The sequence below is a fragment of the Bufo gargarizans genome, chromosome 3, assembly GCF_014858855.1.
Source record: "Bufo gargarizans isolate SCDJY-AF-19 chromosome 3, ASM1485885v1, whole genome shotgun sequence".
NCBI classification, from domain to species: Eukaryota; Metazoa; Chordata; class Amphibia; order Anura; family Bufonidae; genus Bufo; species Bufo gargarizans.
Window position 1 is genome coordinate 256,960,213 of NC_058082.1, and position 22,637 is coordinate 256,982,849.

A 22,637-nucleotide genomic window follows, 5' to 3' on the forward strand; every position below is an offset into this window, starting at 1 on the left:
TGCAAAGTATATCACTATACATCCTATCAGGTGGCTGCTTTCCAGAGGGATAAGGTAGGTATTCATATGCTAACATATGCAAACATTGGAATCCTGCTTTACAGAAGAAAAATATGCTTAAAGGGGTATGCCAGTAGAAAAAAAATATGCTGGATGGCCATTAAATAGTTTTAAAAGGAAAAAAAAGGACTAGCTTATACTTACCTCTCCAATCCCCTAGCACTACCAGAGTACCTGGGAGAGGATCAGGATGGTGAGTATAAACTAGTTTGCTTTTTTAACCATTTGAAGAACATCCCACATATTTATTTAACTACTGGAATACCCCATTAAGTACTAAAGAATGTGCTCTACTCATACTTGGTTCTACTGCCCCATATGCAGATAAAACATTATCTTTTGCCTTTCTGTACGATGTGACATTATGGAGATCAGAGGTTGAGGGAGAGTTGTTTATTACAAAAATTGTAACTCTTCCATAGCTCAAACCAAGGATAATCTACACATTGCCAATTTGGTGCCAAAATAAAGGATGGGCCAGTTAAGTGACCAATGATAAGAAAGACACAAACTTTAAAGGATACTTCTCCTACCTACTCTTTATGAGCACTATACTATGGAAATTAGCAGTTTTGCGTAAAGAGAATTTCGACCCAAAATATAAAATATTGTCTATATATATTAGAAACTTTTTAAGCAACTTTCACATATGTGATTTCAAATCCAGCATGCTGGTCTGGCAGACTAACAGCCTCCCAGAGGTCACAGTATCCAGGATAACCAGATAGGATAGTGCACCAACAGGCCCCATTGAATACAATGTGATCAAGATAGTTTCCAGCATGAGTGCTGTGCTTGGCCGGACAGAAACCAGTACATGCACCAGTTTTCGTTCAGCCGAAACCCGACACTCATGCTGGAAACAAGCTGGATCCCATTAGAGTCAATGGGCTCTGGTGGAGGACACCAGTATCCAGCTAGGCCAGATTCCACTGCTAGAACAGCATACCAAATATGTTTGACGCAGTTGTGAACTTAGCCTAATGTAAGACAACATTTGGAAATGATAATCGATTTACTTGAAAACATATATGTATTTTTCTGTGTGGCTGTGGCAGCCATTTTTTCATATGTAACAGGAGGTGCAGCTACATTGGTTGTCATCCTTGAATTCAAAGATGAAAAACAATATGGCTGCACTTTCTGGTAAACAAAATATTTTGTAATAATTAAAATAATGAGTAAATATCTCCATTACGATCTTTAGGTGGAAATCCACTTTTTATCCACTCATTAACAATTTAATCGTATTTGTTAAATTAATTGTTGAAAACAGGTTCCCTCAGCTGCCTCAGTTTGGCTTTTCTATCTTTAATCTTTTTTTGTTTGCAATTGACTATCAAAAAATAATAATTTATGGAGTAAATCTGAACAAACCACACACAATTCAGTTCTATCATGATTTGAAAAACTGTGTATAAGAACGTGTGGTACATGTGTATGTATATAAGGATTCATCCACAACTGCGTTCGGTAAATCCGGCAGTGGAGCAGACTACTCGAGTTACCATATCTGGCATCGGCAGGCACCAGCAGATCCCCATTCACTGTAATTGTAACAGTTTCAGACTGATGTATGAAAAGCCTGCATTAATACATTCTCCACTAAGTGTCTCAGAGTAATTATAATGAATATACAGTACAATGCTTTGAAAAGGGTAATTCCTGATTTTTTTTCTGAGTGAAACCATTTTGTATGTATTTGTCTATGCAAAAGAAATGGCAAAGAGCAAATAAGATACATAATTAACTAAGGAAAAGCAAAAAGGTTAAGAAACTGGCAATACTCCCAATTTGGTGTGCTAAGGTGATGTCTTAAATTGGATTTTGTATAGTTTAAACATTTTTAATTTCACATAATTGTTCCATAGTTATTAGAGGAAGAATGTCATCTTTTGACTGCAATATTGGCACATTGCTTAATTATGCACCGTGGCATTCTCGGCGCAGTGGAACTAAGCTGTCAGCCTTTGTTTGGAAAAGTACAGTGTTTATTAGGATACTGAAATGATTTGAGCATTCAAAGATTCAATATGGTCTTTTTCTTCATTCAAAGGCGAGGTACACACACATTAAGGTGATCTGACAGCTACAAGTAACACATCAAGAAGCTCGGGGAAGTTAAACACTTGATCAAACATGTCATAGTTTAGAATTAGCCTATTAATTAAAGGAGGCTAATAGCATTTAGAAGTGGGTCAGTAATAAGAGATGGCTTGGTATGAGCTTGTAGAGTTACAATGTACCCTGAGAATATGCTGTAGCATTTCACCTTACATTAATTTCCTACTCAACAGACTTTTTAATTGGCTGTTGTAATCACAGTCTACTTCATCTTGACTTAATGTACATCCAGTATGAGGCAATGGTTCTTGTCTCATTTCTGATTTAAAAATGTCTTTACAGATTCCGACCTCATAGATGTGGATCAGGAAAGGTGATCAATTCTGATAAATTACTTTAAAGCGTAACTAAACTTTTATTAAACTTTTTTTTTTAAACGTCTTAAAAATAATTTTTATTATATACTTTATTCATTGATTTTGACTTTTTACAAAAATAATTTGCACCTAAAGTCCTGATTTCAACCGTGCTTTAAATTCACTATTCTGGCATATCGCTGACTTGTTAGCAGTGTACAGAGTACGGATTCTGCCTTGTAGGAATGGGGCCGCAGAGAACGGTGTACAGGCAGGAACACACATTGCTGCTCCTACCTGTGCCCAAGTCGGCGATGTGCCAGAATAGTGAATTTAAAGTGTGGTTGAAATCTTTAGGTGCAAATTTCTTTAGTGAAAAGTCAAAATCAATTAAAAAAAAAATGTATATTAGAAACATTATTTTAAACTATTTGAGACATTAAAAAAAAAAAAGTTAAATAAAAGTTTAGTTACTCTTTAAAGGGAACCTGTCACTCCTAAATGCATCTAAACCCGACAGCAGTACCTCAGGGTAGCCCGCAGTGTGATACTAATCATACTTTTCATCCTCCAGTCCTATGCTGCATAAGGTCAGAAAACGGTCTTTTATCCTCCGTTCGCGCTAATTTGCATGTCAGCTTGAAGTCAAGGGGGCAGCGGCCTCCTTGCTTCAAGTCAAGGTAACCACGCCCCCTCTTGCCTTTGAGTGACAGCCTGCAATTTGACTTCACTTTCCCAAGTCTCGTGCATGCGCGGTGCCCTCTGTTTTACTGCGTGATCCCATGCCCTGACATGGGATCGTACAGTAAAACAGAGGGCACCGCAAATGTATGAGACTTTAGAAAACGAAGCCAAATTGCGGGCGGTCACTCAAAGGCAAGAGGGGGCGTGGTTACCTTGACTTAAAGAAAGGAGGTCGCTGCCCCCTTGACTTCAAGCTGACATGCAAATTAGCGCGAACGGAGGATAAAAGACCGTTTTCTGACCTTATGCAGCATCAGACAGCAGGATGAAAAGTATGATTAGTATCATACTGCAGGCTACTCTGAGGTACTGCTGTCGGGTTTACATGCATTTAGGAGTGACAGGTTCCCTTTAAGGGTATGTTCAGCTATAAGGTAAACACTTGGGATTTTCTGCTGCAAATTCAGCAAAGGAAATGTCATTTTAATAAATTGCATCCACACAGTAAAAAAATTCTGCACCATAAATTGGCCAGAGGTGCAGATCTGAAATCTGCAGAACTTCAATTTATACTGCGGCTATTTAATTTCACCCTTTGCAATGCAGAGAGTGAAATCTGCAGCAAATCCACAGCCATATCCGCTTCAAAATACTCATATAATTCAAATGGATTTTCTTCATTTTATGACCCCTGCTGACGTACCCACTATATATAAGTATACACTATAACATTCCACCATATCTGAACTACTTTTAGTTCTGTGGTTATGTTTTTTAGTTTTTTTTTCATAATTGAAAACTTTCACTGTCTACAAAGATTCACAGAACTAGATATATTTTTCATTTCAGACTGTTTACTACAATACATAATGTAATAAAAACCCTCATACATTTCTAATAATAAGTAAGTATTGTACATGCAAGAGTATCTAGCATGATGCTGGTTGGAGGGATTAGCTTTGTGTGTGTAGTTAAGCCCGGTGAAACCCTGGTGCCTTAATAAATATCAAGCAAGCGTCTGGGATAATTTGTTATACCTCCAATTCCATCCATGCAATATTTCTATTCATTGGCGATTTTTCATGACCAGCAAAAGCATCAAGGTTTGAGCTCTTCAAAGGAAACAATGATAGACTGAGTGATGGAAAGGGTGTTAGACACCAAAGCGTTATAAGTAAGGTGATATGTTGATGAGTTGAAAAAGAGATGATGAAGACAGCAGATTACATGTATTTATATTTCAATAACATATAAAGGTAGAAATTAGAATACCTCAAAGTGAGATGGCAACCAATCACCTGAAACGTTTCAATGGTATCCATTTGTAAAAGCCGTTGCAATCAATGGCCCCTAAAATTGTACAATTATTGAGTTCGTCAGTGTCCTATTCAACAAGAACAGATTTCTGCATTTCAGCTTGAGAAGGCATGGGTGGCATGAATGTGCATTTTTCCACATGTATGTAGTTGCCTACAACATGTAACATTTGCAGCTAAATTATAATACATCACTGCGATTCAAAAACAGTGGCTGCTGCTGTGAGTTGCAATACAACAGCTTGTGAGACATTTACTGCTTAACCTTCATAAGACAATATTAAAAAATATACGCAAAACCCCACTGAGAAAGGCTGCCAACCTCCTCTCCTTTGTGCATTGTAATTGCCCTGCAGAGAAATATTAGCACAGCAAAACTGGGACTTCAAGGCTGTACTTTCATCTGAGCAGCCCAGAGGTCACCATAGTCAAGCTTTCAAATGCATGGAGGGCTTTTCCAGCAGGTGAGGTATGAAATGAGACAAGTCTGGAAGGTTGAGAGAGGGTAATTTACCTTAGTACTTAGGTTAGCTGAATGATAATGTATCCTATTTGATAATGCAAGCAAACCAGATGAGATTTTAAGGTTACTATGGTGACATGATATTCTGAAGAACATTTCAACTAGGTTCAAAGGGTTAGTGATTGAGCTGAAGCCTTACATGAAATTGTAGCAACTATTAAACAGGAAATACGGAATAAAAATCTATATAAAGAGACAAGAAAAAGAGGCAATGGGACTTAAAGGCTATGGACACTTTTGCACTGATTTTCCTAAATGCAATAATAAGATACTTTTTGTTTTCATTAAAAAAAAAACATCTCTACCACTTTTCTGTAGAGACTAAAGAAAACCTTCACATAGCTGGTTATCTGCTACTTCTGACACGGATCTGACAACACATTCTCCTGGCAGTGTCGGCTCTTTCTGCTCTCCCCCCTCTTTTCTCTCATTGTTAAGGCCACACCTGAAGATAATCGCGAAGATCATCACTTTAGATTATCATTCAGAGTGACGGCATTAGCGATTGCCTGTCCCCATAATTAGGGGGAAATCGCTGCATGTAATAGCAGTGGTCTCCTCTGCTAGCAAGCAGGCGATTCCCGGGAAGGAACGCTTCCCTCTCGACTGCTTCATCTGTAGGTGTAATAGGACCCTTAGAATACCAGCAAGGAAGGGGAGAAGGTTGTACACAATAGATAAGAGAGTGGGAAGAAACCATCCAAACTTTCAGGGAGGCCAGATTTACACAAGGCTGTTTTTGAGTGTACAGACAGAGGAGCGGACCCAGCGGAGATGGTGGAAATCACATGCTCCTCAGTACCAGTGTCTGTCAGCATAAAGCATAAGAGATCCCTCATAGGCTGAACAAGGGGAAATCAGTACAGAAGGAGCTGTGCTAATACACAAAAGCAAGTTAAGACGCAGAAGCCTCAACTCACAGACCCAGCATGTATTACTGGGAAACTAAGAGTGGGTTGCAAGTTGACTATCAGGGATTCTGAAACTAAATGAAGACCGCAGACTGAAACTTAAAGGGCTTGACTCACTTCAGCAAAAACGTATGCCCATAAAATGTAAAAATGCTATACAATTCTTTTTACATACCAAGTGTCTGCTGTAATAGTCTTAGGCCTCTTGCACACGACCGTATGGCTCTTTCAGTATTTTGCGGTCTGCAAAAAACGGATCCGCAAAAAATATGGATGACGTCTGTGTGCATTCCGGACATGTATCGGACATGTTATATCTTTGAACAGAATGGAAAAACGGAAATACGGAAAAGGAAGGCATACGGAGTACCTTCCATTTTTTTTGAGGATCCATTGAAATGAATGGTTCCGTATACGAAACGCAAAAAACGGAACGTAAATGGGGGAAAAAAAAACATTTGTGTGGATTGAAAAACGTCCTATAAGTAAAGCTGGCCCTGTGAATTGCAGTTCATACAGTTCCCTACCCAGCACCACTGTATCTATCAGAAAAAAGAAGGACTGGTAGACAACTCCAAAAATTGTTAGAAGTGCTCATTATACCACTACATATGAACAGATCAGCCAGATTGTTGGATCAGGAAGAGAAACTGGACTGCACATAGTAAGCATTGTATTACATTGAACTTACTGTCTAATCACTACATTTAATGAAAAGAATGTGTGCGCATTTGGGCAATAGAGACCTACATAATATATGTAATACTAGCTCTGCTGTAGCACTAAGGGAAAAGAAGCGAACTGCGCAAGAGCTTGAATCCATATGCAGAAAACTTTGACTTGTGTAGGTTACACGCTTTTTTGTTTGTCACCTACCACTTGCCATGCAGTTCAAAATGTGGTTTTGCTGTGCCTAATAAACCATTATTTTTGGTCATGGTGGAGTTATGGTTGGCAGCCTCAGAATAATTAAATGCACATCCATGCCATCATACAGCAAACAAGAACTTTGCAGTCTGAAAACTAAATGCATGCAAATTGATCAAGATAAATTTCCATCCAGATTTAGATAGCGAAGTAGCATAGCTGTACAGCAACATTTATTTTGGCATAGTCTTTAAAATAGGTTAGTAATTCACAGTAAGTCGTACAGAATTAAATTATCACAATTTAAAATTAGTGAGAACATAGATGACAACAATGCATGCATATATTAGAGACCCACTGACTACAAATTAGGGCTTTATTTCAGACACATGGGTAAGACACTTAAGATTACAGCAGATACAATTTTATCAGGAGGGGTCAGACTGTCTGCTTCCCTTTACATAAAGTGATCATCTTAGGTGACAATAGTTAAAAAAGATTCCAAGTATCTGAATGTGGGAGGGAGGTATTTTAGATAAAGTATCAAATCTTTCATACATTTCATATAAAGTCTACAAATTCATAGCTTTTGGCATTTATCTATGACAATTTGCTAACATAGAAGGGGAGGGTAGGAGACAGTGATTTCCGAGAAACACGGGCAATGCTTGCTATCTAATGCTTTGCATCCAATATTATGGTGATAATACTATTTTTTCGCCTGCAGCAAGTTGAAACATATATTGTCTGTATACTGAAGGCTGATATCTACAGAAACGTTAACCATCAAGTAATTGGATTTGGAATAATGTTGGACATGCTACAAATGGTCTCCCATAGAAAACACAGAGCTAGAAAGATGTGCCTTTAAAGCCACACTTTCAGGTCCATATCGTGGTTGCATATGTCTTGTCAAACACTGGAGTGGGCCCCATAAAAGCAAAGCAGGAAAACTTTCCCAACTTAAATCAGGATCAGCTAACATGTTTGTCAAGAATTAAGTGCATAAAAAATGGGCTGAAAACAAGTCTTTGAGAATACACCTCACGCCACAAAAGGATAGCCATTGCTTGGTATCATTTTTTTTTAAAATGTAGTGCAGTTTATGTTCAGGCTTCCTGCATTTCATGGGAGTGATATAATATTCTATGTAAGCTTTTATTAAGCTTTGTTAGTGCATCAATTTGATTAAACTTAGAGGCCACCAATTGATCGGGTTTATCTCTATATTGCTTTTTGTTTATAAAGATATGTTTCTTATTACATTAAGATACAGAAAATGTTGCTAGCAAAAAGACAATTTGTCCTTCCTCGTCCCCTCCTCCATAGTAGCTGTATAAGCCCACATACATGAGATGTCTTGTATAACTACTATTAGCAATTTATTGAGGTGGGCAGTGAAGGTTAAATACTATGGTTGAAGACCAACTATTGAGTAAAAGGCATTCACTGTGAACTTACTGGATGGATGCATATGAGCCCACAGTTCTCTGTCACTTATATAATAGGAGAGACATCTTGGGCAGTGAAGTGTGCAGTCTTGAAAGAGGTCTTTTAATTATGTCAGTAGCCAATATAAAACAACAGTCAGTAGATTAAGTGAGCCTTATAATATAAAATTGTCTCTATAGTTAGGGAAGCAATAGAGAGTAATTTATAGCAACTGGTACATCCCCATATACTATTGGGACGTTTGTGATTTTAAAAGAATATCCTAATTTTGTACCCTATTATACTTTTCTCACTGTGCTGTTGAGTTGTGCTAGTATATTATGTAAATCCATAGTTGTCCTCCGCATGATCGAGAACTATGTAAAAAATGGTTGGCCAGCGATGATGATTAGTAAAGGCTTTTATGTGTGGCCTTGACATATACAAATGTTTACGAATGGGCTACTGCTTTTTATTACAATGAACTTCAAATTATAAGGTAGCATTCACACAGCCCTTACCTGCTAGAATACAAATATTATAGGAAGGTAAATACTTGGTGTTAACCATGCTAGTATAGTTTGATCTTATGAATCAACAGTCAAAAGCATTTTTTAAAGAAAATGAATAAACAAGACACTTACAGCAATTCCATGGCCGAAACCAGAGCCTGGTTGAGGACTCGCAGCACTAATGTAGTTACCAACACCAGAGTCTTGGCTAGCAGTTCCATAGAGGTCAGCAACGGGGCCTGGGCTGTTAGCCCCTGGGAATCCACCAGGTCGAGCGGGGTTGGTGCCTGCCGGGGAAGCGGGTGCGCCATAATTCGGTTGAGCACTGTAGCTATTCATGACTGGTGTGCAGAGAATAAAGCCAAGTATGAGAGCAGAAGCACAGTATGCTATGTTACTACAGACAAAACAGATCAATCCATAAACAGCCAAATACTATAGAAAACGGCCTTGGCTTGACCTCAAACACTCAATCAAGGCCATGCAGAACAAGAGAAAATATCAGAGCACACTACCACTGGACAAGCTTTAAAAGGAAATTCAACTACATACATTGAAACAGCAGTCATCTACTATTACCAAAGACTGGTGGCTAAGGATTAATCAAAAGCAATTCAAACAGGTGAAAGGATGTTTTCGAACATTGCACTCTATGATCATGCAACCGTGTTTTATTTTCCCTTTCTCCTGACAGTATGTGGAGACAGCATTCACATCCCATGCAAACTACAAAGGAACTGAGTTCTAACATTAAGAAGTGAGTTCCGTTTGATGACACGATGATAGTTTGAAGGCGGAATTCCAACTATATTTTATCAAATACTCATTAATAAACAGTTAAAACTATTGATGACAAAATCTATGATACCCGGTGAAATATTTTCAGCTAAATACATACAAAGGAAACCAGCAGGAGAAAATAATTCAGAACTTTTTTATTCTTTAAGATACTGTACTTGATAAGGCAACAGTGCTCTGACTATTGAGTATAGAGAACTATTTTGACCATCTTGATACACAAACTTGTAAAATATCTCAACTGCCTCTTACAACCACATGAACAGATCTGCTGTATACACAACCAACTGACCTGACCAGAAGCCATACACAGATGAGCCCCTAGTGGTGGCAACAGTCAGCTGAGATTCTTGCAAGTAGGTGTATTGAGGGAGTGGAGATGTATACAGAAAATAAAAGGAACTGCTAGAGTCCCTTGTGTTAAAAGATACATGCCAACAAATGATGAATGGGAGAGCAGAGATGCTGGATGTGATGTGAAAATGGCCTACTCTTACAGTCTAGAACTGCAAATGCACTGGGAAATTTAAGTGACAGTGGAATCAAGGTACTCAGTTTATAAGCCAGTCATAGAAGCGGCTAAACTACCTGAAAAAATCTTACTACCAGCTAACTCTTTAGAAAGAGCTAAACAATGATTGAGGTTTCCTAGAATAGCCTTTATGGAAATAAAGGCAATAGAGATAGAGAAGGCGCCAACACGGTCGCTTTGAAGGACAAGGCTAACTGATATGATATATGCATGGACAGGTACAAAGGTACTTCCAAGTATAGAAGGATCTATGAAGGGTGACATCCTCGCTAGCGTTGGAAAAATGATATCAAAATTGACATGACAGTTAGGACGTCTACTGGTGGACAATCATTAAACACCAAACAATTATTGGATCATTCAAATCTATATAATAATAACATAGTTGATATTTACTAAGTGTCTACTAGTTGTTGGGTGCAGTGGTTGCCCAAACCACCTCCTCAATCCTTTCAAGGGGGGAATTGATCAAAATTGGTGCTAAGAAAAACTGCCCATAGCAAACAATCAGATACCACCTTTCATTTTTAAGAGTTCCTTTGGAAAATGAAAGGACCAATCTGATAGCATGCTTATGGGCAATTAAACCAGTTTCCCTTTGGACCTGTTTTGATAAATCTCCTCCTTAGGATGTAAAAACACTTAGTAGTCTTTAATTGTACATATGGTTGTCTACCTTCTCCTAACATTCTCAAAAGCTACAAGTTTGAAGGGTCGCATGTGTCAGTCAGCACTAAACGGTAGAGGGAAACCTACATCACACATATCTGTTCAAAAAAAAAAAAAAAGTAGGCCATTTCTTTAACAATAAAAAGGGGCTAGTGCCTTCCCAGTAATGTAGTATATCATACACTAGGAAATGATAGCTTCCATTGTAAATATACAGTAGAGATACAACGGCCCAGCTCTTTAGATAACATCTAACATTGCTTTAGGGCCCAGCAGCTTTCAATAGCTTACATAGAAAGCAGTCAATTTATTTAGCAGATGTGAAAGTATAATAATCTAATGTTAGGAAACATACTACGGCAATCCATTTGCCAAATAGAATTTTAATGCCAAACATAAAATGGAAAAGCTGCTGCAGTTTCATTTCAATGACAGAGAATGGGGTTGGCAGAAAGAGCTAGGCCTAAGGCAGAAATGTACTTCGAGACTGCCATAGAGATCTGCTGTCTATCCACAAGTGCAGCACTCTTTATTGGATAATGTATTGAAGTCAATTTAGACATTTAGCAGTATGGGGCATGGTAGACATAAATATGCTAAAAAAAAAAGACTTCCCTGCCACAACCCTTCTAAAATCAATCATCCAATTTTTTTTAATCAGTGCTGCCCAATATCTTATGTTTTATTTAAATTTTTTTGGGGTGATTGAAAAAAACATACAGAATGGGTGACTTCTAATTTCCCTCTACAGCCTCTCTGCCTGCCATTTTTGTGTGTTACCCTTATAATCACACCTGTTTCACTTAAACCTATATTTGGTTTTATTAGGAATATTACAGAAGGAGAATTAAAGTCCTGTAAGAGTGCCCACAAACACCCTTGCAGATCTCTGTCATTGCAGACTTATGACATATCAATAGAATAGGCCACCGACTCCATTCACTTCTATGGGGACTGCCGGAAATGGCAGAACCAGTGCTCTGTAGTTTTCAGGCAGTGCCACAGAAATGAATAAAGGGCGCCACACATGTACGACTGTTCTCCTCTCACTTTGGTTCCGTTTTGGAGATCGGGGTGGTTCCCACCTATGTGTCAAATCCTAGTGATAATTCACCGATGTCTAAGATAAGCAAAATATAAATAAATTCTCTCTCATACTTAAATCTTTTACATTACATTTAACATGCTTTACGATAAGACTTCCTACATTTACTAAATCTAACACCCAAATCTTGCAATCTCACTGCAGCTGCCACCCATTCGTCAGGGGGTGTAGAGCTGTTGGGATTTACAAGTCGCCAAGCAGACAGTAAACAAACACCCACTAGTTATTTCAGCCGTCGTTTCACTGAATGGGAAGGGATGTGACTGTATGCAAACAAAAGCAATTAAAGTCAAATAATAATAATGAGAAATTCTTAATTAGTGTGTTTCTACTCTTACAAGACATGGATATAGCTTATCTGCTTCTTACAGTATACATGCTTCTCCATAGAACCCGAGTAAGTGGAGAAGGAAGTCACCAATAAGGAATATTAAAATGCATTGCTACCATTGTCTTTTATCATGTTGTCTTGTAAACCATATTACAACTTGGGCTTTTCTTATTGCAGTTGGTATTTCACACCACTGTACATGGAGTGTACTCAATGATTCTTGTCCTGTCCACAATACAATCTAGTTGAGCTACAGTATGTCTATTGGGTGTTAAAGACTATATCTTACAAAATGAAGCTGCCCCATCATTCAGTTATTAGGCAGACAGTGGCATAGAGCACTAATAGGCTTCCATTGTTACTATATCCCTTCATAGAATTCAACACAGCAATCAAAAAATAGGTGCCAACGCACACTAGCCCAGTCTATGTGGATGAATGGAGCCCTGTAGATACCATCATCATATGTAATGGACATAGTAAACAAATGGCATGTGAACAGAGCCTTACTTAGCACTCTGACCAATAGAGGGAGGTAGCTAGTGGGAAAGAGCAGAAAGCTGTTAAGAATAAGTGGCTTGCCCCTATAAAATCAGTTTGGCCCTACATGGCATATGGACTGAGGGTTGTCCTTTTTAGGGCTGCTTTGAATATAGACATGAATTAGAATAAGATTTACTGTATCTACGATATCTGTATGAATACAAAAACATATAAATGAGACACAGCAGTATTTGTATAGAAAGTTTTTTGGGGACTACAAAATGCACCTTTATTTGCATAATTATTCCAACAGTAGATGCTAGGTCCTAGTTGGATGAAAGACTTTTGATGGTGCCAGGATGGGAAGATGACTGGGAGGAGCCAGGCTCTGCATTGTGCTCCATCTAGTTCCCAGGCCCCTGGGCACACAGCTGAGACCTGCTATGTGAGTCATCTTATGTGTAGCAGTGCTTGTGTGTGTCCTCCACTTAGCAGGTTGTGTGCCTATATATAAGAATCCTGTCACAGGCAGAGTGCATACATATAACATAGTTGTATGGGTACACTCCACAGAGTTGTGTGTCTCTGTATAGGATTCCTACAGCAGAGCTGTGTGTGTACATGCAGCAGAGCTGTGTGTCTCTGTATATAAGATTCCTACAGCAGAGCTGTGTGTGTACATATAGAAGAGTTGTATGTGTACATGTTGAAGAGTTGTGTCTCTGTATATAAGATCGATACAGCAGAAATGTGTGTGTGTGCATGTAGCAGACCTGCATGTGTACAGATAGAAGAACTGTCTCTGTATATAAGATTTCAGTAGCAGAACTGTGTGTGTACATATAGAAGAGTTGTATGTGTACATGTTGAAGCGTTGTGTCTCTGTATATAAGATCCATACAGCAGAAATGTGTGTGTGTGCATGTAGCAGATTTGCATGTGTACAGATAGAAGAATTGTCTCTGTATATAAGATTTCAGTAGCAGAGCTGTGTGTGTAAGGTTCAATGCACTTTACTTGTAGGAGTGTTGTATGTCCCTATATAACAGGGATCAGCAACCTTTGGCACTCCAGCTGTTATGAAACTACAATTCCCAGCATGCTCCATTCATTTCTATGTGAATTCTTAGAAGAGCAGAGCAAGTGTGCATGCTGGGAGTTGTAGTGTAGTTTCAAAGCAGCTGGAGTGCCCGAGGTTGCCTAACCCTGCTATATAAGATTCCTGCAGTAAACCACCAGGGAAGGTTTAAGAAATAGAAAAAAATGTTTTCTCATTTTCAGTTGTCTAATCCGGGGGTGCGTCTTATAGTCCAGAAAATATTGTACATTAAATCAAGAGTGAAGCACCAATCATAGCAAAAGGTTGCCGGGATGGGGTAGCTATACTTTAGACTGCTATGGCAGCTTTCTACAGACTCTAATAGAGTGAAAAATAAAATGTAAATGACAATGATCTCAATAGAAATAACAGTAGACCATACATTCAGCAAAAAAGTCAGGAAATGTAAAATCCAAGTAGCATTTTCTGCAATCTTCTCCAGCTATAAGCTATATTAAAATGCCCTGTATTATGTTCTAGCATTGATGAAGCAAATCAATAATAGCATTTGTGCTAGAAAATAAGTCATATGAAATAACATGCTCTGATCATTTTGAAAAAATGGAAGAAAAAGACTTGTAAGAGTAAAATGTCAAGCTATGAATAAAATTATGCTGGAGTGTGTGTTTATAGTCAAACCTCATAATTTAAAGTAAGTGATAACAGAGTCAAGTCATTTTAGTTCATTGAACGCTCATATAATGCTGTATTCATTCGCACTGATCACAGAGCTGAATGCGGAAATTATGTCTGTGACAAAATCACTCCTACACATTCATTATATTCTACATTTTCCATGGGAGTGGTGGATGTTCAACTCAATGCATGAAACAAACAAATAACAGGGTTGAAAGCGCTACCTGTAGGTGTTAGAAAAGAGATATTTCCAGATAATAAATATATCACGTTACAGTGAGGAGAATGGAAAACATGATTTAATAAACCGTCCATTGCACTTTCTGCAACATAACATCTATCACAGCCAGAATTATTAAGTTAACAAATCATTGAGCTCCCAGTGCACCAATGCAATGAAATTACTAATACTTTCCACACTGGTAACAGTGGGATTCTGCATAAATAAGGGAAGAGTAATGGACGGGGACACATTAACCGTAAGAGAAGTGTTCAACGGCAAGCTACACCACTTGACAGCACTGACATGATCAGTGGCAACTTCTCCACAGATTCTATGGATGCCCCTCAGATGGGAATGGAGCAGCAGTCATTGCAGTCAGACTTAAGGCCAGTAGGTAAAACAACAAGCCAACAGTGTTGTTCTGTATGCATCCCATACAAAAGTAGAACAGCTATATCGTGCCGTAATCCTACCACATGGGTGATGGGTCCAACCAACTGTATCATGTTGAATAATCAAGGAGAATGTTTGGTTATCTAATGACCACAAATGGTCCCACTGAAAATATTTCCTTTTATAGATCTGCATAATCTTCTCAAAGACATAGCTGTCCAGTGCAGTCATTAAAATCCTCAAAGCATGTCAAATGTGCAGACACTGTTGCAGAATAGTTCTTAAAAAAAAATAATAATCTTATCCACTTTGCTGCTACTGTAAATATTGCAGATCTTCTGCACACATATTTACTATAGAAAATCTGCAGTGTTTTTACTATTTGGGTCCTCTTTCATGGGTTATTCTGGGCAGTAAACAACGTACCCAGGACTGCAGCGATAAGTGGGGGAACATCGGTGCACCGCAGCCGCTGTTACAGTACCCCCCCATCTTCTTGGCAGATGGCCCAAATGTCTTCCCGGGAGGTATATCTTTTACCAGGACAGGAGCCGCAATGATCAAGCGGGCAGGATCTACCATGTACTGGGACTCCTCCTGTTGGTCAGAGAAGTCAATTGACCTAGACAGAGCATCCGCCTTGGTATTCCTCTCCATAGCCTTCTCTTCTTTGGAGTCATACATGACTAGTGGAGGTGGAGGCAGTGATTTAGAAGATTTCTTAGAACCCTTTGAAACCGCAAGAGTTGTGCTGCTTGTGCTATCGTTTCCTCCAGATGTGGTTTTCTTGGAGGCCTTTTTATTTTGTGATGGGCGTGCCTTACCACACCGCCATACATCATAATCTTTAACTTTCTTCTTTTCTGACTTCTTCTTCGGTTTTGAAATTGGAGCCCGTGGTAGAGCAACGATCTTCTCATGTGCTAAGCAAAGCTGCTCCAGAAGTTCTGCCAGTCTGTACGCTCTCTCCTCCTCACAGTCATCTGAGCCTTTGCTCTCATCAGAACTGTCATTTGATGCTGCTGAGAGTCCGGCAGGTCCATTGGTACAATAGGCGAGGAAGCAGGTCGGTCCTTCGACAGGCAGCAGGAGTGACTGGATCATTCCCAATGCCGAATCCGACCGGAGTGCCATTCCACAACTGGAATTTTCACACAGTCCAATGCAAAGTGAAATGAGGACAAACAATTGTTTGTCCCTATTCACACTGCATATTGACAGCAGCATATCCCCTGTTTACCAAGGGCAATGTACTGCTGACATGACAATTTTGGTTGCTGCACCAAGGATGCGATCACCCGACAAACAAGCAGTCAATTATTAGGATCGAGTGTAGGAACGTTAGTTCCCAATAATTGCAGCCATATCTGGCCAGTGTAAAAGGGTCCTTAGTCAGAGTGCATTAACATGGCCATATCAGTTTTGCGGTAGCAAACCGCGGCCCTGCAAAATATAAATGTGGTCCGTGTGCATCCCGCACTTTTCGCTGGCCCCACTATTAAAAAGCCTATTCTTGTCTTGTCTGCGGTTCTATAATTTACGGCATCCGTGAGCTGTCCACATTTTCTGTGGAACCACAGAAATTAATGGGTCCGCGTGCGAACCTCCTAAAACATGGATCAGACGCAGTCTGAAAATATGGTCGTGTAAATGCACCCTTATAAATAGTACCCAAGTAATATGCACTACATATTGTGCTTTAGATAATCTTTGCCTGTACTAAATATCAGCAGTTAAAAGACTTGTTGGACTGCTCAACATCATATATCATAAGATACAGAAGATGTGCAACGTGTTAGGGATAGCTTATCTGCCTCACTGGCTTACAAATTACTGCAGTAAGTGAGCTAAGAGCATCCTTGAAAAGGTATCCAGCGGTGGACATAAAAGGTTGACATTATGAGATAAACTCTAGCTTGATAAAATACTGCAAAATTGCAACCATGAGTTATTACAGCGTTTTACTGGTGTTTTCTATTCAAGCTGTTTTAAAGCTAAAGTAAAAGCCTTCTTTGAGACACCAACCCCAAACTGCTTTAAAATGTGGTCTTCTAGAGGGGAGGTCTTCTCAAAGAGGATGGCCAGTAAGCAAAATACCTGGTGGGGCTAAAACTCTGGTCTGAATAAGGAGTTGGTTTTCTGGAGATGTTTCAATGTGTATGGTGTGAACACTATATCACTCATCACCCCATTATCCATCAAAAAATATAATGCATATATATATATATATATATATATATATATATATATATATATATATATATAGAAGGATGAGATGTCAGGAACCTTCCCTAAAATACAACTGTTATTTTATAAAATAGCCCACAGGACATGGCAGTAGGATATTTATATATGTTGCCATTCCCATACAGTCCATAATGTTTTTTTCCATCTAATAATCTACCTATACCTGATATTTTTCTCTCAGTGTATGGCACTACCATAACACTTGGGCAACTCAATCACTTTCTTGGCGTCACGTTCGACATTGACTTTTCCTTTGCTCCCCATATTTAATCACTTGTCTGCTCATGCCGCCTGCACCTCAAAAACTCCAGAATTCGCCATTTTCTTACAGAGGAAATACCAAGAACTGTCATTGTTCTCCTGACCCATTCCTGACTAGATTATTGTAAGTCATTATTAATGGTCTCCCCTCACTAGACTCTGCATTCTACCCTTAATGCAGCAGCCAGGCTCATCTATCTGTCTAACCGCTACTCTGATGTCTCCACTCAGGGCATCTGAAAATGATTTAAGACTGACATCCACCATAATCCAAACCTCCCACTCCCATCTCCAAGACTTCTCCTCAGCTGCACCAGTTCTCTGGAATACCTCTACCCCAATCAATTTGGTTAATTCACAGCATCCACAGTTTTAGGTGCTCCCTAAAAACACATCTTTTTAGGGCGGCCTATCCTATTGCCTAATCCAACTCTCCTCCATTCAACCCGGCCCCCATTCCTTCAACCTAGTTCTCCAGAGCTTGATCCATTATCCAATTGTATCCACCACATTGTGTTAAAAAGACTGGACCTTTGAACAGTACAAAACAATGTTACCTTTTGTGTCACCCCTATCCACTGATAGACTGTAAGCTCTGGCGAATAGGGCCCTCAGTCTCTTTTTTGTTGCTATGTAATGTATTATATTGTTTGTATAAGAACCCTCTGATTGTAAAGTGCTGCAGAATATGTTAGCGCTATATAAGATCATTATTATACCATACCTGCCAGCAGTTGCTATAGTTACAATTTTCAGCCATCAAAAGATTACATTGTAATTGGATATGGTCATGGTATGATGATATCTAGATTGGTGCAAGTCCTGGGGTAGGATAACATATATAGATTTGCTATTTCATAATAATGTAAGTTTGACCCACAATGAGCAATTCTTATTATGTGAATATGCTACCAAACATGTATTCATTTCAACATACTGAGCCCTAAAAACATGTAATTCCACTCTTTATCCAAAGCAAATGAACAAGTATGGTTTGGATATGAGATATGTTGATCTTAAGTCAAATTTACAGTAATCTGTTAATGTACATGCACATGTATGGAGATGGGCTGCAATACTTATTCATTCTCCGTTCTCACACTGCAACACGAGGACACAAGGGTTGCAACAAAATAACACAAAAATGACATGCAATAACTGATGTGCAATTAATATCTCAGTACAAACCCCAGTCTGATTTATTTCCCCATCACCCCAAAATAAAGAGAGACTATACAAACCTGGGCTCTTAAACTGATCCGGGCTGGGAAGGTGATGGAGGGGGGAGTTACTTGCTGAAGCAGCATGCTCACTACGAAGCATCTGAGCCGCTCGAGGCCCCATGGAACCGTAATCCGCAAACGATAGCGTGGCCCGTTGGTCACCGGGCGAGGTATAGAAACCATAATCTGGGATTCCTAAAGACATATTAACTTTGTCACTGTGAAGGTCTAGATTGCGACTGAATAAGTGCAGTAGAAGCAAAAAGAAGTCAAAACAGTAAACTACCAAACAAATAGGTCGCCAGCCCTTGCCATCTATTTCATAGCTTCTTACAATCAGGAAATACACACAAATATATAAAACAGTCATCTTGGAAACGCACAGTATGTGGTAAGGGTAAAATAAAAGATAAAACAGAAAAAATAAAATGCAAAATAGAATAATGGATTTGGCTCAAGTAGAAACAGATTAGCAACATCAGCAGCTTCCTCTAATAGTGCTGAAATGATGAAACAGCCTGCCATTGTTTTATACTACCCCTAACACAACCACTAGATGAAAGAGAATCAAGCACTATGGGGTTCATTAGATGGTGTTTAAGCCCCTGCGCTGGATCTGTGAAGTTATATAGAGGCGCCATCCTCTACATAACTTTGGCGGATCCAGCTTTCTTGCTGTCTTACATTTAGACCATTTTCTACGCCTAAACCAGGTGTAGAAAATGATGAATGAAAGGGGCCTGTCGGCCCATCTCCTTCCCCGATTACCCCACACCCCCTTTTTTAGACCTAGCGTGAGTGTGGAAGATGTCACAAATTCTGCCGCAACATGGCGTGCGACAGAATCTGCACAATATATACGCCACAAAGTATATCTGTTCATAAATGAATCCCTATCACAGGCATGTCCAAACTGCGGCCCTCCAGCTGTTGCAAAACTACAAATCCCAGCATGCTTGGATAGCTTACAGCTATTAGGGCATGCTGGGAGTTGTAGTTTTGCAACAGCTGGAGGGCCACAGTTTGGACATGCCTGCCCTATCAGCTTACACTCTTTGTTGTGTCACTCACCTGACCTTAAAGCTCACCTTAACCTAATGGGGTTCTCCAAGAATTAAGAAAATGAAAATACTTAAATATTACTTCATTAAAATACTATACATTAGTTATAATGGCTTGTTTTGTCTGGGGAGCAATCATTAGGAGAAACAAAATGGCTGCTTTGTACAAAGCAAATATCCACAACTTGCTGTTTCTAGGTAAGAAAGTAAATCAAGTGGTTACAATACTGATCTACACCTGATCCTATAATGAACATAGCACAGAGCTAGTGATCCTTACTACATGCTGAACACAAAAGGTGGGACCCACCCAAATACCAGAGGGCCCAGGCTATTATACAATCATAGGCCCACAGGTCCCCAAAACATAACCCTATTTGGAGCCGACTTTTGACAATAGGCTCTACTTCTTATGGGATGATTCACAGTATGCACAACAACAACAATGTTTACCAGGCAGTTAAAACTAGACATGTACATGTTCCGTACTGATGGAGGGTGGGCCATCAGAATCATCTCCCCTTGGCTCACTTATAAACCTAACATTTTGGTCTTGAATTGTTACTCCAGTTTTCTACACCACCCTCCTGCTGAGATGACTTGACTCTAGTGAAACTCCTATACATGGATTTCTCCTGGCTCCTATAAAACAGCAGTGATCGACCATAACAACATGCTACCACATACACAATTCGGCGGCCATAGGCTCCCCATGTATAACAGCATCTTCCCCTGTTTACCTCCAGCGGCACAGGTAAGTAGCTATTAGCTAAAAGATAACTTTGCTTGATCAACATAAGTCTCCTTTTATGTGTTACAATTTATATAACATACAAAATAATATTACTACCTGTATCATGGTTTAGGTGTTTTTTGGTTTAGGCAAAACAATACTATTATTTGGATCCATAACGGTCCAAAGTCTCTAAAGTACGATAGAATTAAGAAATGCATTGTATAGTGATAAGATCAATAGTGGACGAAATGGACAAATAACAAACTGATGATGTACCTGAATGTATGAAGATGAACGTATTATTAGAAAATATGTACAATAATATTGAACTATATTAGCAGCAAGGATAATGCCGTGATGATCTGACCAGGTGTATGTCAAATATACAAATGGCGGTATAACCACCTTAACCTATTGCAGATATTCCACACCATTGTGATTTATATAACCTGCAACTGAATAACCAACAGGACGGCGAAACCTTTATTTATTTTATTTTACTCTTTTTCCTTTTTTTCTTTTGACATATGTATGTACATTATGAAGATATTCCTATAATCAATGATGTAAATTGACTGGATACTAATTGTTACTGAAATTGTCTTATTGTAATTTCCATAGTGCCTGACGAAGGCCAAATACGGCCGAAAACGTTTGCACAATAATTAAAATCTTCTGCCGCATATCTATTTGGAAATAAATATTCCTGAAAGAAACCTTTGCTGTGATCTATATTCTTGATAACTACGGGGTTGGGAACCCTATCCACAGCATTAAAAGCAGAATAGCAACAAAGTTCGGTACAAAACTCCTATACATGGTTCACCACTTCCAGTTTCCAACCCACTTTTCAAAACTGGAGTGAGTGGTGTAAAAATGCAAAAAGTCACAAACCTTCTCTGCGCAAGTAGCCTCAAAAACAAATGGCAAACAGAAATCCAGCACTGCATCTCAATAAAATGATTATTTATTGGTCGCTTTAAAAGCTACATGAAGTGTGAATTCACATGCTACGTGTTTCAGGCGAACACGTCATCCATCAGGGCATGGCCTGATAATGGACTGCATGTGTTCATCTGGAATACGTACCATGTGAATTTGTACTTCATGTCATGGAGCTTTTTAAGAAGTGATTAATAAGGAATCGTTTTATTAAGATGCAGTGCTGGATTTCTCTCATCAGTATTAGACCAGTTTTGGATCAGTTTTAGGAGCAGTTTCTCTGCACATCATCACTTTTTCCCAGGATTTGGACCTTGCAAAGTGGTTTGGTGGTGAACTGTATGACCTTCCCTTATCTTTGTTCATTTGCTAAATTCTGCAGCACAGGGCTTGAGCAATTCCCACCAAAGACTTGCGTCTATAGCGTCTGAAAAAATAACCACTATTACCTGGATAAAAGATTCTTGTTTACCATGCACAATATGGAATAGAAAAACCAAACTTGTCTTTTCAGAAGGATTATTGTTATTTTATATTCATTCATAAGCATTTATTTCTTAAAAAATTCCAGCAATAATTTATTCTTGCAAAGAGCTCTGCATACATTTTACAGACCAGGATATGAGTTTTATTCCTTCCAACAGTGCACATTCAAAACATTGTTTTCCTTTTCATTTAGCAAAGGGAAATTACTATTTACCGTGTGCACTGCCAGGCAAATGCAAGCACTGCAAGGAAATTTGTCCCAAACACCTGTGTTCCTGCACCCCCCACTCATGAGCATAATTGGCCTGATGCAAAAAACAAGCTCAGGCCTGTAGACCTCAGGTCCATGGAAAAAAAAACTGCTCACCAGCCTCCAAGACGTTCCATTTCCTTACTTGAATACACAACATCAACAACTAGATTTATTGGCCAGTCATCAGTGCAAATATGTGATTCTATGGTATTCTGTTTCTGTAGTGCATGTGTCGACTCTCTCTAGTTTCTAATTAAAGGTCGAGACATGCCATCTCCGGTGGTAAGCCGAGTGAAATAACTTCATCACATAGGAAGAATGCACATGCTGGGAATCAAAAGGTGTGGGCAGATGGGGAGAAATTAAGAACTTCCACAAAAATAACTTTCAGTCTCTTTGTTCCTTTGATGACTTCAACTTGAAATTGCCTCTAAT

The 22,637-nt window shown here is 39.0% G+C and overlaps 1 protein-coding gene across 3 annotated transcripts in view; it reads right to left on the reverse strand.

The window, feature by feature from the left end:
• The window catches only part of MSI2 (musashi RNA binding protein 2), a 653,102-nt gene that overhangs the window by 9,221 nt on the left and 621,244 nt on the right, over positions 1 to 22,637 (reverse strand). Inside the window, exons 12-14 of one of the 3 annotated variants that reach the window (XM_044285053.1) lie at positions 18,743 to 18,919; positions 8,857 to 9,065; positions 4,437 to 4,514 (exon numbers count right to left, since the gene is read on the reverse strand). In XM_044285053.1, the coding sequence (XP_044140988.1) occupies positions 4,473 to 4,514; positions 8,857 to 9,065; positions 18,743 to 18,919 (428 nt within the window). In that variant the 3' untranslated portion in view covers positions 4,437 to 4,472. Of the gene's footprint in view, positions 1 to 4,436; positions 4,515 to 8,856; positions 9,066 to 18,742; positions 18,920 to 22,637 lie in introns of those variants that run through there. The other 2 variants (XM_044285054.1, XM_044285055.1) reach the window with 2 other exon arrangements.